We start from the raw sequence: 13,800 nt of genomic DNA, 5'->3' as shown, positions 1-13,800 counted from the left end.
CTCCACTATCTTCAAGTATTGTTCCAAATAAACAAACAAAGCCCCACCTTGCCCAGTATGCATTCCCTGCCACCTTGCATTTCATCCCTACATTTATTTTGGCACTCAAGCCTGCTAGCAGATGTCAGAAAACCTGCTCGTACAAAACACCCATGGCATGTTCAGGTTTGCCAAAGGAAGCAAATTATTACAGTTGGTTGGGACTTCCTAAGATGCAGCGAACACATCAATAGGGGGGTCAGGACAGTCAGGGTAGGAGACCAAACAGACGAAACGAGGTGACTTTGCAGGCAGCATTCAGTCTGGCCATTCACAGGGGATTGCTGTTAAACACAAAGGTGAAGATCTGGCTAAAAATTATAGACTACAAACTTTGCTTCTGCATAACTTCTCCATGTACTGTTGTTAAGACAGGCCAGCCTTTCCTGCCTTTAAAAACATCCCCCCCTCTGCCAGCTTTCTGGTGTGTAATTAATGAAGGCTGGTGTGGAGGCACCAGCCAGCAAAGCTGGCACCACCACTGAGCAACTGCTACTTTTCATGGCAGGCTGTGATGCCAAGTGCAGGCACGTTCAGTCTGAATGGCTTGCCAGACTGGAGAGATTAAAAAATGAGAGGAAGCAAACTGAAATTCAGTAAGGGAAGGCACAGCAGTCGTTCTATGGGGAGAAGGACAAAAAGGTTCCCAGTCACTATGCATGACAAAGCCCCAAGAGTTAGAAGGCTGTAGTGGTTACAAGAGCACGGCTACACCCAAGAGGAATTGGTAGCTGAGATTTTACATGGCTGCATAAGTCAGGTTGCTCCTATGTCTCTGCTGCTCTCATCATGCTGTCTCCCCCATAGGCATTTATCCATGTGATTGACATCAATCAGCACCGTCCCCAGTTCCTGGAGAGCCATTACGAAATAAGGATTCCTGAAGATACTCCCTCAGGAAGGGAAATCCTTCAAGTCAGTGCAACAGACAAGGATAAACGCAAGGGGCTCATCTACACCATCCATGGCAGCGTGGACCCCAAAAGCACAAGACTTTTCCAGTTGGATCCAAGTAGCGGGGCCCTCACAACAGCAGAAGGCTTCAGTTCCCATCCTGTGTCTCAGCACACCCTAACAGTGATGGTGAGTCCTAGGCACACCCTGCTGAGTCCATCAGCTTGGCCGGGATATATGGGTCGCTGGAGAAATTAGAACTGGTTGTAGTCTTTGAGTGAGGATTTGTCTAGAGCAACAGGGAAGAGGAAAGCAGGGTGTTAACCTCTACTATAGAACCATCCTGGATAAATTTAGGTAACACCCTGCTTCCCTCTAACCAAGTGCTGAGCTCTTCACCTGCTGATTTCCTCCTAGAGCCACAGCATTCTTGTACAGAAAAGTACAGTGAATAATTGTTAATGTTTGGCTTCAAGTTGACTGTTTGTGCTGAAACTTACAGGCTCATTCCCTGCCAAGAGAAAACACCACTCTCTGTAAGAGTCCTGATGAGCTACCTGGAAGCCTGTTGAGGCAAGGCTACTACTCTGAGTGTGACCGTACCTGCTCTTCCTCTGTCCTTCAGGTACGAGACCAGGAGGTCCCCATCAAGAGGAACTTTGTTCGAGTCACCATCCGTGTGGACAGCAGCAACCTCCACCCTCCGCAGTTCAGCAGCATCCATTATGAAGCAGAAGTGCTGGACTCAGCAGTGGTGGGCACAGAGGTTATACAAGTCAGAGCCCTCGATCAAGACCAAGGAGCCAATGCTGAAATCCACTACTCCCTTCAGGCAGGTGAGAGCCACGTAACAAGACTGTTTAGGCTATGAACATGCCTACATTCCATGCTCTAGCAAGTGGCCAGAGAGTTGACCAGCTTTCTCTAGCTGTTGCAATGAACAGTAAATGGCTGCACAGTTCTTAATGTGATTTTCTTGCTATCCTAGAGAAAATATAGAGCGAGCAGGTAATTTTCATATTATGGAATATTACTAGCATCTTTCTTCAAGAATACAGTTCCATGTTGAGTCACTATTCCAAGAAAAAAAGTGACGAGTTAGAACAACTTAAAATCCTCTCTTCCCATCCATGGGAACTGAGGGAGGGATCCCTATTGTAAGACAAAAGCACTCCAATTCCCACAAGAGTCATCATCACTTCCACCATTTCTACTGAGAAATACATTCTTGAGGCATGGTAAGCACCCTCTCGGCATTGGTTGATGGTGGTTTTGGGTCATACAAGCTCAGTGGGCAAGTGTTTTATCATTCGTTCTAAAGGTTAAGAAAATGTTTATGGCTGTGCCACACTGCCTGTTTAGCAAGCAAATTCTTTGCAGGAGACAAGCCATCCTTTGCTCCATCTTTCTCACTGCAATTTAGATCAAGGACTGAGGAATTTAATTGCTCCTGAAGTATTGGTAATTATAAGCATGACAGGGCTTGAAAGAACTAGTACAGTCTGTGCTACCATGTTCTGCACACGAGGTAAAAGCTTCAATACATGCTCTGCCACCACTAAATATGCTCAAATTAGAAGGGTATTTATCTCTAATTTACATTTTGATTGAATTGAAAGTTATCACATAGATCTCAATGGGTTCATTGTTCTTAGAATTAAAATTATTTAGAAATTAATGGAGATTTTTGTCTCCCAGTGAAAGTAGCAGATGTTAATTAGGTCTGAAGGCAGGAACATTTGTGGAAAAGAGGTACAGTAAAAACAAAGCCAATAGGGTGTCTACATTCTTCACTTTGTAATTTCTCTTCTTGCAGGTAATGGGGAAGGTTTCTTTAGCATCGACCCATATTCCGGAATTATTACAGTTGCCCAGAAACTGGACCCATCCAGGCAGGAGCGATTTACTCTTATTGCAAAGGCAGAAGATCAGGGGTTCCCTCAGCTTAAAGATTCTGCTACAGTACATGTCCGCATCCGACCCTCTGATCGCACCCCTCCAAAATTTCCAGAGGCAGAATACATCACAGAGATCAGTGAATCCACTGCTGTTGGCTCTCCTCTTATCCAGGTTTCAGCCACAAGCTTGTCACCAGTCAGCTATGAAATAAAAGATGGAAATGGAGATGGAGTGTTCTCCATGAACTATCAGTCCGGCCTTATTTCCACTCAGAAGAGCTTAGATTTCGAGCAGGTATCTTTTTACCAGTTGAAAGTCCGTGGCACCAACATGGCTGGAGCATTTATGGACACAGTGGTACTTATTTATGTCATAGATGAGAATGACAATGTGCCCATCTTCGTTAAACCTTCCTTCGTTGGCTGGATCATGGAGAATGCTCCATCACAAAGCATGGTTCTGGATGAAAGGAATGCTCCCCTCGTGACCCATGCAACAGATGCTGATCAAGACTCCAATGCTTTGCTGGTCTATGAGATTTTGGAACCAGAAGCACTGAAATATTTCACAGTAGATCCCAGCACAGGGACACTGACCAGTCGTGCTGACATAGACTATGAGCTCACCCCAGTTTTCCACTTCAGTGTACATGCACATGACAGTGGAAGCCCCAGCTTATTTGCATCCAAGCCAGCCAAGGTCACAATCCATGTTAAAGATGTGAACGATTCACCTCCAGTCTTTCTCAAAGACACTTATGAGCTTTCTGTCTTGCTACCTGCCCACTCAGGGATGGAGCTTTTGTCAGTGCAGGCTACAGATGCAGATTCAGAGGTGATCTACAGCATCGTGGAAGGGAACCTTGATAATGCTTTCTATATTCACCCACTGACAGGTCTTATCTCCATTCTTAAGGCTACTGGCCTGGGAAGCTACCGTGAACTCACGGTCAGAGCTGGTGATGGCTTATATAAAAGTACTGCTCTGGTTAAGCTGAATTTAACTCAAGCACAAGGTACAGGCTTAAAATTTGATCACGAAGTATATACAGCGACTGTGATGGAGAACACTACGGATGAGAAGACTCTCACCATTCTTGGGGTCAAGGGATATCAGCTAAATGAACCACTTTTCTATTCACTTTTGAATGGAAAGGAAAGATTCAAAATGATCCAGGCATCTGGAGTACTCCAGACCAAGGGTGTCAAGTTTGACCGTGAAACACAAGACATGCACGAGGTAGCTGTGGAGGTGAAGGACAATAGGAAACCACCAAGAGTGTCCCAAGCCACAGTCAAGGTTTATGTAGAGGATGTCAATGACAATCCACCGCAGTTTGAGAACGTACCATATTACACCTCGGTGCAGGACGGCACGGAGCCAGGTGATGTACTTTTTCAGGTGTCAGCCACAGACAAAGACATAGGGGATAACGGAGCCATTACCTACTCATTCGCAGAGGACTACAAATACTTTTCGATTGACCCCTACCTAGGAGACATCTCACTTAAGAAGCCTCTTGATTATCAAGCTTTAAATAAATACAACCTCCGAGTCATTGCTAAGGACAAAGGTGAGCCTCCCCTCCATGCTGAAGAGGAGGTTGTGATCAGCGTGAGGAACAAATCCAACCCTCTGTTCCAAAGCTTATACTACCGAGTGAAGGTGCCCGAAAACATCCCCCTTTACACATCTATCCTCCACATGCAGGCTCGCAGCCCTGAGGGCTTGCGCCTCATCTACAACATTGTGGAAGAAGACTCCCTGAAACTGTTTAGCACTGACTTCAAGACTGGTGTCCTCACTGTCACAGGTCAGCTGGACTATGAGCTAGAGACAAAACACACGTTCACTGTTAGAGCCACAGACACAGCACTAGGATCCTATTCAGAAGCCAAAGTAGAGGTGGAGGTAGAGGACATTAATGATAACCCCCCCATATTTTCTCAGGTCATCTACACAGCATCTGTCTCAGAGAGTTTGCCAGCACAAATCCCTGTTATCCAGCTCTTTGCTTCTGATAAGGATTCAGGCAGAAACAAAGTGGTTTCCTATCAGATCTTGGATGATGGTTCAGATGCTACCAAGTTCTTCAATATTGATGCCAGCACAGGACAAATAACAACAGCTCAACCACTTGATTATGAAAAAAATCAGCAGTTTCGCATGAAAGTAAGAGCTGTAGATCATGGGAATCCTCCACTTAGCAGCGATGCCCTGGTGATCATAGATGTGACAGACATCAATGACAACCCCCCTGAGTTCAGCCAGCTTCAGTATGAAGCCAAGATAAGTGAAATGGCTACATGTGGGCACATTGTGATAAAAGTCCAGGCTCTCGACCCCGACAGTGGAGACACCAACCGACTGGAGTATGTGATACTTTCAGGCAATGACAATAGGCATTTCACTATCAACAGCACTTCGGGAATAATATCCATGTTCAACCGCTGCAAAAAGGACTTGGAGTCATCTTACAACCTCAAAGTTTCTGCTTCAGATGGAGTTTTCAAGAGCACTGTGCCCGTGTATATCAACACCACCAATGCCAACAAATACAGCCCCTCTTTTCAGCAGAACGTGTATGAGGCAGAGCTGGCAGAAAATGCTGAGATAGGTACCAAAGTGATAGAGCTGCTGGCTATTGACCCAGACGGTGGCCCATATGGCACCATAGACTATACCATCATAAATAAACTTGCCCATGAGAAGTTCTCCATAGACAATAAAGGCTGTATTTCCACCCTGCAAAAACTGGACAGGGAAAATTCAACAGAGAGAGTCATTGCCATTAAAGTCATGGCTAAGGATGGAGGTGGGAAGGTGGCGTTCTGCACTGTCAAAATAATCCTTACAGATGAGAATGACAACCCACCTCGCTTCAAAGCCTCTGAATACACACTGTCCATCCAGTCCAATGTAAGTAAAGGCTCCCCTGTCATCCAGGTACTGGCTTATGATGCTGATGAAGGTGCAAATGCAGATGTCATTTACTCCGTTGACTCTGTGGAAGATGTGGCAGAAGACCTTGTGGAGATCAATGCTGCCACTGGGGTTGTTAAGGTCAAGGAGAGCCTTGTTGGTTTAGAAAACAGAGCCTTTAACTTCAAGGTGAAAGCCGAAGATGGCAGACCCCCTCACTGGAACTCCCTTGTCCCAGTGAATCTTCAGATTGTCCCCAAGGAGGTGACATTGCCAAGGTTTTCTGAGCCCCTTTATACATTCTCTGCATCTGAGGATCTTCCAGAGGGATCAGAAATTGGGTCAGTCAAAGCTTTTGCAGAGGATCCCATCATATACAGCCTGGTGAAGGGAACCACTACAGAAAGCAACAAGGATGAGGTGTTCACACTGGATGAACAAACAGGGGCTTTGAAAGTCAAAAAGGCCATGGATCATGAGACCACCAAGTGGTACCAGATTGATGTTATGGCTCACTGTTCACATCAGGAGACGGAGCTGGTCTCTCTGGTCTCTGTAAACATCCAAGTACAGGACGTCAACGACAACAGACCTGTTTTTGAGGCTGATCCCTACAAAGCCTTTGTCATGGAGAACATGCCATCAGGAACCACCGTGATTCAGGTGACAGCTATCGACCAGGACATGGGAAGTGATGGACAAGTGACCTACAGTCTGGAAGCAGAATCTGGCAACCTCCGAGGACTCTTCACCATTGATGGTGAGAGTGGGTGGATCACCACACTGAAAGAGCTGGACTGCGAAGATCAGGACATCTATCGGTTTTATGTGGTGGCCACTGACCATGGCAGGAAAGTCCAGCTCTCTTCCCAAACCCTGGTGGAGGTCACTGTCTCTGATGACAATGATAATGCTCCACAGTTCACCTCAGACTTCTATAAAGGATCGGTAATTGAGAACGCGGAGCCAGGGCAAGTGGTTGTCACACTGAGTACCATTGATGCAGACATCTCTGAGCACAACCGCAGGGTCACATGCTACATAACTGGTGAGTTTTGCCTGGCTTTGAATAGTCAGTGATGAAGAATAGAGTATCAGCTCAGAGCAAGGATTTGATAACCTTGTCTGACAGAATATAGTCACAGAAATAGCATTATACTGACAGTCCTATCAGAAGCAGGAAATGAAGCCCGAGCTCTGTCATGAGCTCATGACAGTTGAGTCTGGGGTATCCAAAACTCTATAGTAATTAACTGCAGTGGGTGGAATTATCATTATAATAAGTATCTCACCACTGAATCATCCTATTTAGTTGGAAATAAATAAATGAATATGCGTAAGTAATTACGCAGTACTGTAAATACATTTATTTACACTTTCTTAACAGAAGAATAATTAAGATGGTGTAATTGTAATACCTATTGGAAAGACAGAAGCGGTGGTACAGCAGAAAGGAAGATTTTTCTCACATAGATACTGTGATCTGTATGTAAGTTCTTTGACCCAGCTTTTTCTCCTGCAGACAGTGCAGTCAGTTCACACATCACACATGTGCAGCCTGCCTTTATTTCTTAATAACTATATATATGCACATAGGATGCTTGTAATTTTCTGGTATTAAATGTCTTTCCTGTGAAGCCACTTTGACACTCAATGAACAAGTAGACCTCAGAAGGCTGAAGTTAACCACTCTGCATACTCATGGATATTTGAAACTGTCATGTCAATCTTAGTGATGGTTTTGGCTAATGAGAAATACTAAAAGATGACTCTTGCACCCCTGAAACATCAGTTGTGCCAGCTAAAGCTAACCACTGCTGCAAAACAACAACAAAGTTACACTGGAATGTTTGTTGTGCATCTGCACAAGTAGAAGCTTGATTTCATGGTACTTTTTGACCCCAAAGGGTCTTTCTCAGACCTAGAACAGATATTTCAAATTAAAATGTTCGTTCAAACTCAAATATGGACCCTTCAGGGTCAAAGCATTTAGCCAGATCATGCTTCAGCCTGTTATCTATTACTGTAACCATCCAAAACAGAGGAAGAATGCTGATACTTTCAATTGGTTTATGACATGCCTAGCTATTTACAGGCCTTTAGGGGGAAATATTCAATCCATTTAGGTATTTGCATTTCTGCCATCTTGCAAGTAGTAGTAACTTCCAATTACTTTAAACCTGAGAGAATGCACACTTATGTTCGTGGTGAATACCATGTGCTGCCTCTACTAGGTACTTACAAGCACAGGTCAAACTCTACCCATAAACATATAAATACAGCTGCAGTATAGCACAGCAGCAAAAGAAAGGACATGGTGAACACAGAGCCTAGCTCCCTGTTGTTCATATGCATCGATTTCAAATACACAGAAACTAAATCTGAGCATAGGCTGGAGAGTCCCAGCATCAGAAGAAGAGCTAGCAGAGGTCTCATTGTGCCTCCAGTCTCACCACCTCATCACCACAGTGTAAATGAAAGCAGAAAGAAGGTGAATTTAATTTACCCTGATGTACAAGGCCCTTCAGAGTCTAACACAAACAAGCCCTGCAGCCAACTCCCTTCGTTGCCTCCCATCACCTAATGTGCTCCCTCCTTCTGCATAATGGCATGGGTTCAGCAGAGAACACCAGATCCTTGCCAAAGGATTCTCCAGGGCCAACGTCCACCCATTTAAAATCTGCTCTGTGTCACATAAGTAGGAGCAGCTTGAATCTGGTGGACCAGAGAGTCTGCCTAGTCTGGATTTCCCTGTCTCTCGTCATTTGGCTCTTATAGGATGAAAAAGTAGCTCCAGAAAGTGTAGCTATATATTAAATACATCTGTAGGTTAAAAGGAAGTACAACTATACACGGTACTGTAACAGTAAGATTCAACCAAAGTCTGCAGGGTATTTGCAACTCTCAGATCCCTTTAGGAACATGCACCAGGAAAGGCTGATACTCTTTAGGAAGGTGAGACAATGTGGTTTTGAAGCAATGAATATGCAGGTGTGCAGAACATTACAGAGACATTTTTACCATCAAGAGTTGTTTCCTCCTTCCAGTGTAATATGCAGATAGTGAATAACAGAAACAGGCAGGGTATTTCTCAGCCGTGCAGTGAGGAAGACCCAATGTTCCTCACCAGCCTGATACAACACCAGTGCCCATTCTGTGTCACCATTGCAAGCCCTCCATGTCTCCTAAGGGACCAGCAGTGGACACATCTATAACCCCTTTCCTTACCACTTCTGATTTTCAGCACTTTAAACACACCTTTTTCTTCCCTTCTGTCTCCTTCTAGACGGAGATGTACTGGGGCAGTTCACAGTGAACCAAATTGAGGGAGAATGGACAATTTCTTCCAAGAAGCCTCTGGACAGAGAAGATACAGAGAAATACCTCCTCAAGGTTATGGCCTCTGATGGGAAATTTCAGGCTACCACTGAAGTAGAAGTTTTTGTTCTGGATATCAATGACAACAGCCCTGAGTGTGGCCAGGTAAGACATATGTCCTGGGACACTGGGGGCACAAGGGGAGAGTCTGGGAAGGAGAGAACACAGTAGCAAGGAAGAAAGAACAATAAGAGCATGTTAAGAGGGTTTGGCTTGTCATAATTCTTCTCACACGATCCTGTTGCTTTGATTATACTTAGCAATTTTAATTAAGCTGCATGTCAAGTGAGAACATTAAATCTAGCCTCCAAGCATGTTTGCCAGCAGTAAGTGAGCGCCTAAGCATTATGAAGGATAATTTTTGGAGATAAACAATGCCAGGAAGCCTCCTGGGTAGGGGCATGTAAATTACTGAGTTTTATATCCTGCTTAGCTGAGAGATTCCCATCAGGAGTTTTGTTACTGTAGAGGGCTGATCGCTGGTACGGATGTTACCCATGGTGAGAAAGAACAGATGTGGTTACTTCCCAAAGGAGATTCAAAGGCTTGTGTGAAATGAGCTCACTGGTCCAGCCACACCCCAGCAGCCAGCAGTGAGGCACATTGTGTTCCCCTATAAACCACATGGTTCATCCTTCTCTGCAAAGCTTCTGCTAGTCCGTTCCCCCCTATATGGGATGAAGGTATTTTGGAGATAGCTCAGAAGCCAATGACAGCTTTGTCCTTACCAGATATTCTACACTGGGAGAGTCTCTGAAGATGCTCTGCCAGGTCTTTTCATTTTGAAGATATCAGCAACTGACCCCGACGTTGGCAGCAATGCCCAGATAACATACAGCCTCCATGGCCCTGGCGCAGAGGAGTTCCGGCTAGGCCCACATACAGGTGAGAGCAGGGCAAAGGATGCTTTTATCCTCTTCCCCACCCACTCCCAAGAGTGGCTCAACAGTTACCTCCTCTTGAGCAAACAAAAGGACTGTTCATTCCAGGTCTCCCAAGCTAGGATGGAATGGCAAACAGGCAGGTTTATTGCAGTATGATGTAGAAGAGAGGGAGCTCTGCATCTTCCTGCTGGCTTTCTTTACAAATATTGGCATTGTTAAAATGAAGGGCTGGCACTACTGCTAACAGCCAGGTCTCAAGGAGGAGAGATCAGCAAGTATTTGGCTTGAGCCAAAGACACAAGTTCTGAATTCTAAGAAACATTTTATCAGTTCTTGGACAGTATATTTGCCCAAAGAGACATGATGATCATTCTAGAGATCACTTGGGGTTAATTCCATTGCAGAAAGCTTAGTGCAGTGGGGTTTATAAAGGCATTTAGAAGTACAATTTATATACGAGCACTTTTATCCCATGATGACATCTCTTGCATGAAGCTCAGCCCAACTTGCAGGACTCCCCGTGCCAAGCCCTGCCAGGGCAGTGGCTGGCAGTGATCCGAGAATAGCCCCGAGCAATGTGGTGTGGACACATCAGTGCTATTAGCTGGATTACAAATGTTCAAACCCTGTCTGTTGTCTCCCACGGTTCAGTCAGGGAGGCAGCGTGCTTGAACCTCTCTGAGCTCTCCTAGGCTGCGGCTGCAGTTGCAGGAGACAAGACCATCTCCTATTCTTTCCAACAGGGGAGCTGACCACATCTGCACCTCTTGACCGTGAACAGAAACCTGTGTACCATCTTGTTGCCAAAGCAACTGATGGTGGAGGCCGTTCCTGCCAGGCAGATATAACACTGATTGTAGAGGACACAAATGACAATGCACCAAAATTCTTCCCTAGTCATTGTGCTGTGGCTGTTTTTGACAACACCACAACAAAGACACCCATCGCCGTGGTTGCTGCCAGAGACCTTGATGAAGGTGAGTCAGAACGGGATTTACTTTTTAGTAGAGTTCATCTTTCATCCTGAATAGAAACTTTTGAAGCCTAGGGAAGGGCTACAGCGATGGGCATAGATGATTGAATCTTGGCGAAGATGTGCCTGGATCTCATTGCTGACATGTTCTTGAATAGCAGGCTGGCATCAGCATTTCTGTGACCCTGTAAGTAGCACAATATCTGTAGAAACATGCAAAGATAGACTGAGCACATGCTCAGTGACTGTAACTGATCCCCATTGCAAACTGTCACACACAATTTGTCTGGAACCCAAACTGGACAGAAGCTTTAGTAAAGATAGAGGTTGAGAATGAGCATCACAAGGAAAAAGGAGCTTTAAATCTGGATAATGTAAATGATATGGATGGAGAGGTCCTTGTGAAGACAAAAGGATTCTCAGAATCATAGGTAAGTCAACTTTAGTAAACCTCTCCAGCAGAGATCGAATTTACAGTGACAGAGAAGCAAGATCCTATTTATCTGCTTTGGAAGCAGATATGAAGGGAAATTATGTTTAAAATCAAGGAAATTAAAAATGGGAAGCACCATTAAACGCAGACAGGTGATACTGATGGATGGTGGTCAGGGTGGCTAGATGTCTGTACCTACAAATGGGCAGGAACACATCTGATGTTCATACAGCCTCCATTTTCCCTAGGAATTTAAGGCCATTAAGTGCACATAGTCCTAATAGTTAAAAAATAAATAAATAAACCCATCAGCATTCCTACCTATGAATTAATGCAGCCTGTCCTTATCCTTCCAGGTCTCAATGCTGAGGTGGTCTATTCTCTGTCTGACTCTGCCAATGGACACTTTTCAATTGAGGAAACCACAGGGGTGATCCGTCTGGAAAAGCCTCTGAAGGATTCGCAGCACTCAGCGTTTGAGCTGACAGTCTGTGCTACCGACCGGGGCACCCCGGAGCCCCTCTCTGCTCTTGGCACTGTCACTGTCTCCGTTGTGGATCTAAATGAGTATCTGCCTGTTTTCCTGGCCCCTGAATACATGGCCATGGTAAAAGAAGACGTGGCTGTGGGTACAGAGGTGCTCAATTTGTCAGCCTTGACAAGGGACAATGCAGAAAACACAGAGATCAAGTATGAAATTGTGAATGGCAATGATCATGGGAAATTCCAGCTCAACTCAAACACAGGTAAGACAATCTCATGCCTAAGCAGGTCCAGGTTGACCCAACATCAAAGGCTGTCTTTATATGTGTCTTCTCTGGTTCTTCTCCATTTGGCTTGCATGTCTGCTCTTCTCTGCCTCTGCCCACCACAAGGGTAGGGAATACAGTCGTCTACCCTAAATTTTGTCAGCTAAGTCATTTAAGCAGTGATCCAAATCTTACTGAAATCAATGGAAAGAGTCCTGTTATATTTCTGGAACATGAAACAGGTCCATGGGAATGAGAAATACATGGAGAACTGGATGGGGAAATTTTTCCACTTCAAAATGTAGGAGAAGGTGATTTCATTTTAAAGCCTCTCCATCTTGGTCCCACAAGGAACCTGCAGCCCAGGTTAACAGGCAGCTTTATTTAATAGTGCTCAGTGAATGTGGATAATCCCAACCTGTTAACCACGAGCAAGTGCTGAGCCAGGTTTACTAGCCAAATAAAGCGCTGCTCTGTTTGCACAGCAGTCTGACAAGAACTCTTATCTATAGGCCAATGTTAGCTCCCTGAAACAAGTCCTTGGCTGCATCAATGGCCCTCTGCCCTTGGCTGCAGCATCCTCATCCACGGTGCCTTCCTCAGCTTCTCTGCCCCCAAGGTTCTTGTTAATATTTCCACACCAATCTTCGTGTTAGTTTGTACATCTTACAAGAAACAGAACAATATCATTTCCAGAGAATAGTTTTGTGACAGTTTCAGTGCTGAACCCAGGAAAGCATCAAAATACACAGGCACATTCTGTCACCTCCTTCTTTTTTATCACTTCTGCTTTATGTCTACAGTATATGTTCTTCTCTCATTTTTTTATATTAAAAACCTTCTTTCAATGTTGCATCTCTAGCCTCACAAATCACAGCATCTCATTCCACACCTTTTTCTCCTGGTCAGCTCTGTATCTACATCGCACAACTTTTCATCCTACCTATGACACAGTTGAGTGATTGTCTACTACTGCCTTGATCACAGCTTTCAATAGCACTGTTGAACTCTCACTCTATTTTATCCCAGATCTCTTCCAATCAGGATTTTTGTAGACATTCCAGAATTAAAGTTTCTTTCACTTGATACCAGAGTGAGGCAGGTTATGACGGAATCAGTTCAATTAGAGTTTGTATTAAGGAATGCCATGACTCTCAGTATTCTGACTTAACCAGAAGAGGTCAAAGTTAGCCAGCACCTTCTCAGCTGGCAGTTTGACATTCATCTCTATATATCCAGTATTCCAAGAAACCTTATGTGCCATTCATTCAAAGTATCTTCTGTCCTTTTGTTTCTGTCTGCCAACGCAGGTGCCTTATACATAAATGGGAGCTTGGACTTTGAAGCAAGTCATGAGTATTACTTATCCATTGAGGGCACGAGGAAGGGCTCAGCTTCTCTCAGCGATGTGACCATGGTGGTGATCAACATAACCGACATCAATGACCATGCACCAGAGTTTGTTCAAGACCCTTACTTTGCTGATATCCGGGAGGATGTTGCAGTTGGAGAAATCATCCTCACGGTATGATCACGAACCTTTACCTATTGTTTTACTTGTGCTATGCATTATTTACTCTTCTTTTGCACTTTACTTTTGCTTGTTGTAGCAAAAGTTTGGTCTTGAAA

The 13,800-nt window shown here is 44.6% G+C and overlaps 1 protein-coding gene across 1 annotated transcript in view; it reads left to right on the top strand.

Annotated features, from left to right (window-relative positions):
* FAT2 (FAT atypical cadherin 2) overlaps positions 1–13,800 on the top strand; it is a gene marked incomplete at both ends in the record, with an annotated part of 44,160 nt that overhangs the window by 16,340 nt on the left and 14,020 nt on the right. The window contains 8 exons of the mRNA XM_080627370.1: positions 847–1,122; positions 1,559–1,769; positions 2,750–6,802; positions 9,041–9,237; positions 9,864–10,017; positions 10,760–10,993; positions 11,779–12,168; positions 13,482–13,696. Of these exons, the coding sequence (XP_080483496.1) occupies positions 847–1,122; positions 1,559–1,769; positions 2,750–6,802; positions 9,041–9,237; positions 9,864–10,017; positions 10,760–10,993; positions 11,779–12,168; positions 13,482–13,696 (5,730 nt within the window). The remainder of the gene's footprint in view (positions 1–846; positions 1,123–1,558; positions 1,770–2,749; positions 6,803–9,040; positions 9,238–9,863; positions 10,018–10,759; positions 10,994–11,778; positions 12,169–13,481; positions 13,697–13,800) is intronic.

The sequence above is a fragment of the Psittacula echo genome (genome assembly GCF_963264785.1).
Source record: "Psittacula echo genome assembly, chromosome: 11".
NCBI classification, from domain to species: Eukaryota; Metazoa; Chordata; class Aves; order Psittaciformes; family Psittacidae; genus Psittacula; species Psittacula echo.
Note: the sequence above shows the minus strand (reverse complement) of the source record. Positions and strands in the feature narration are given on the sequence as shown.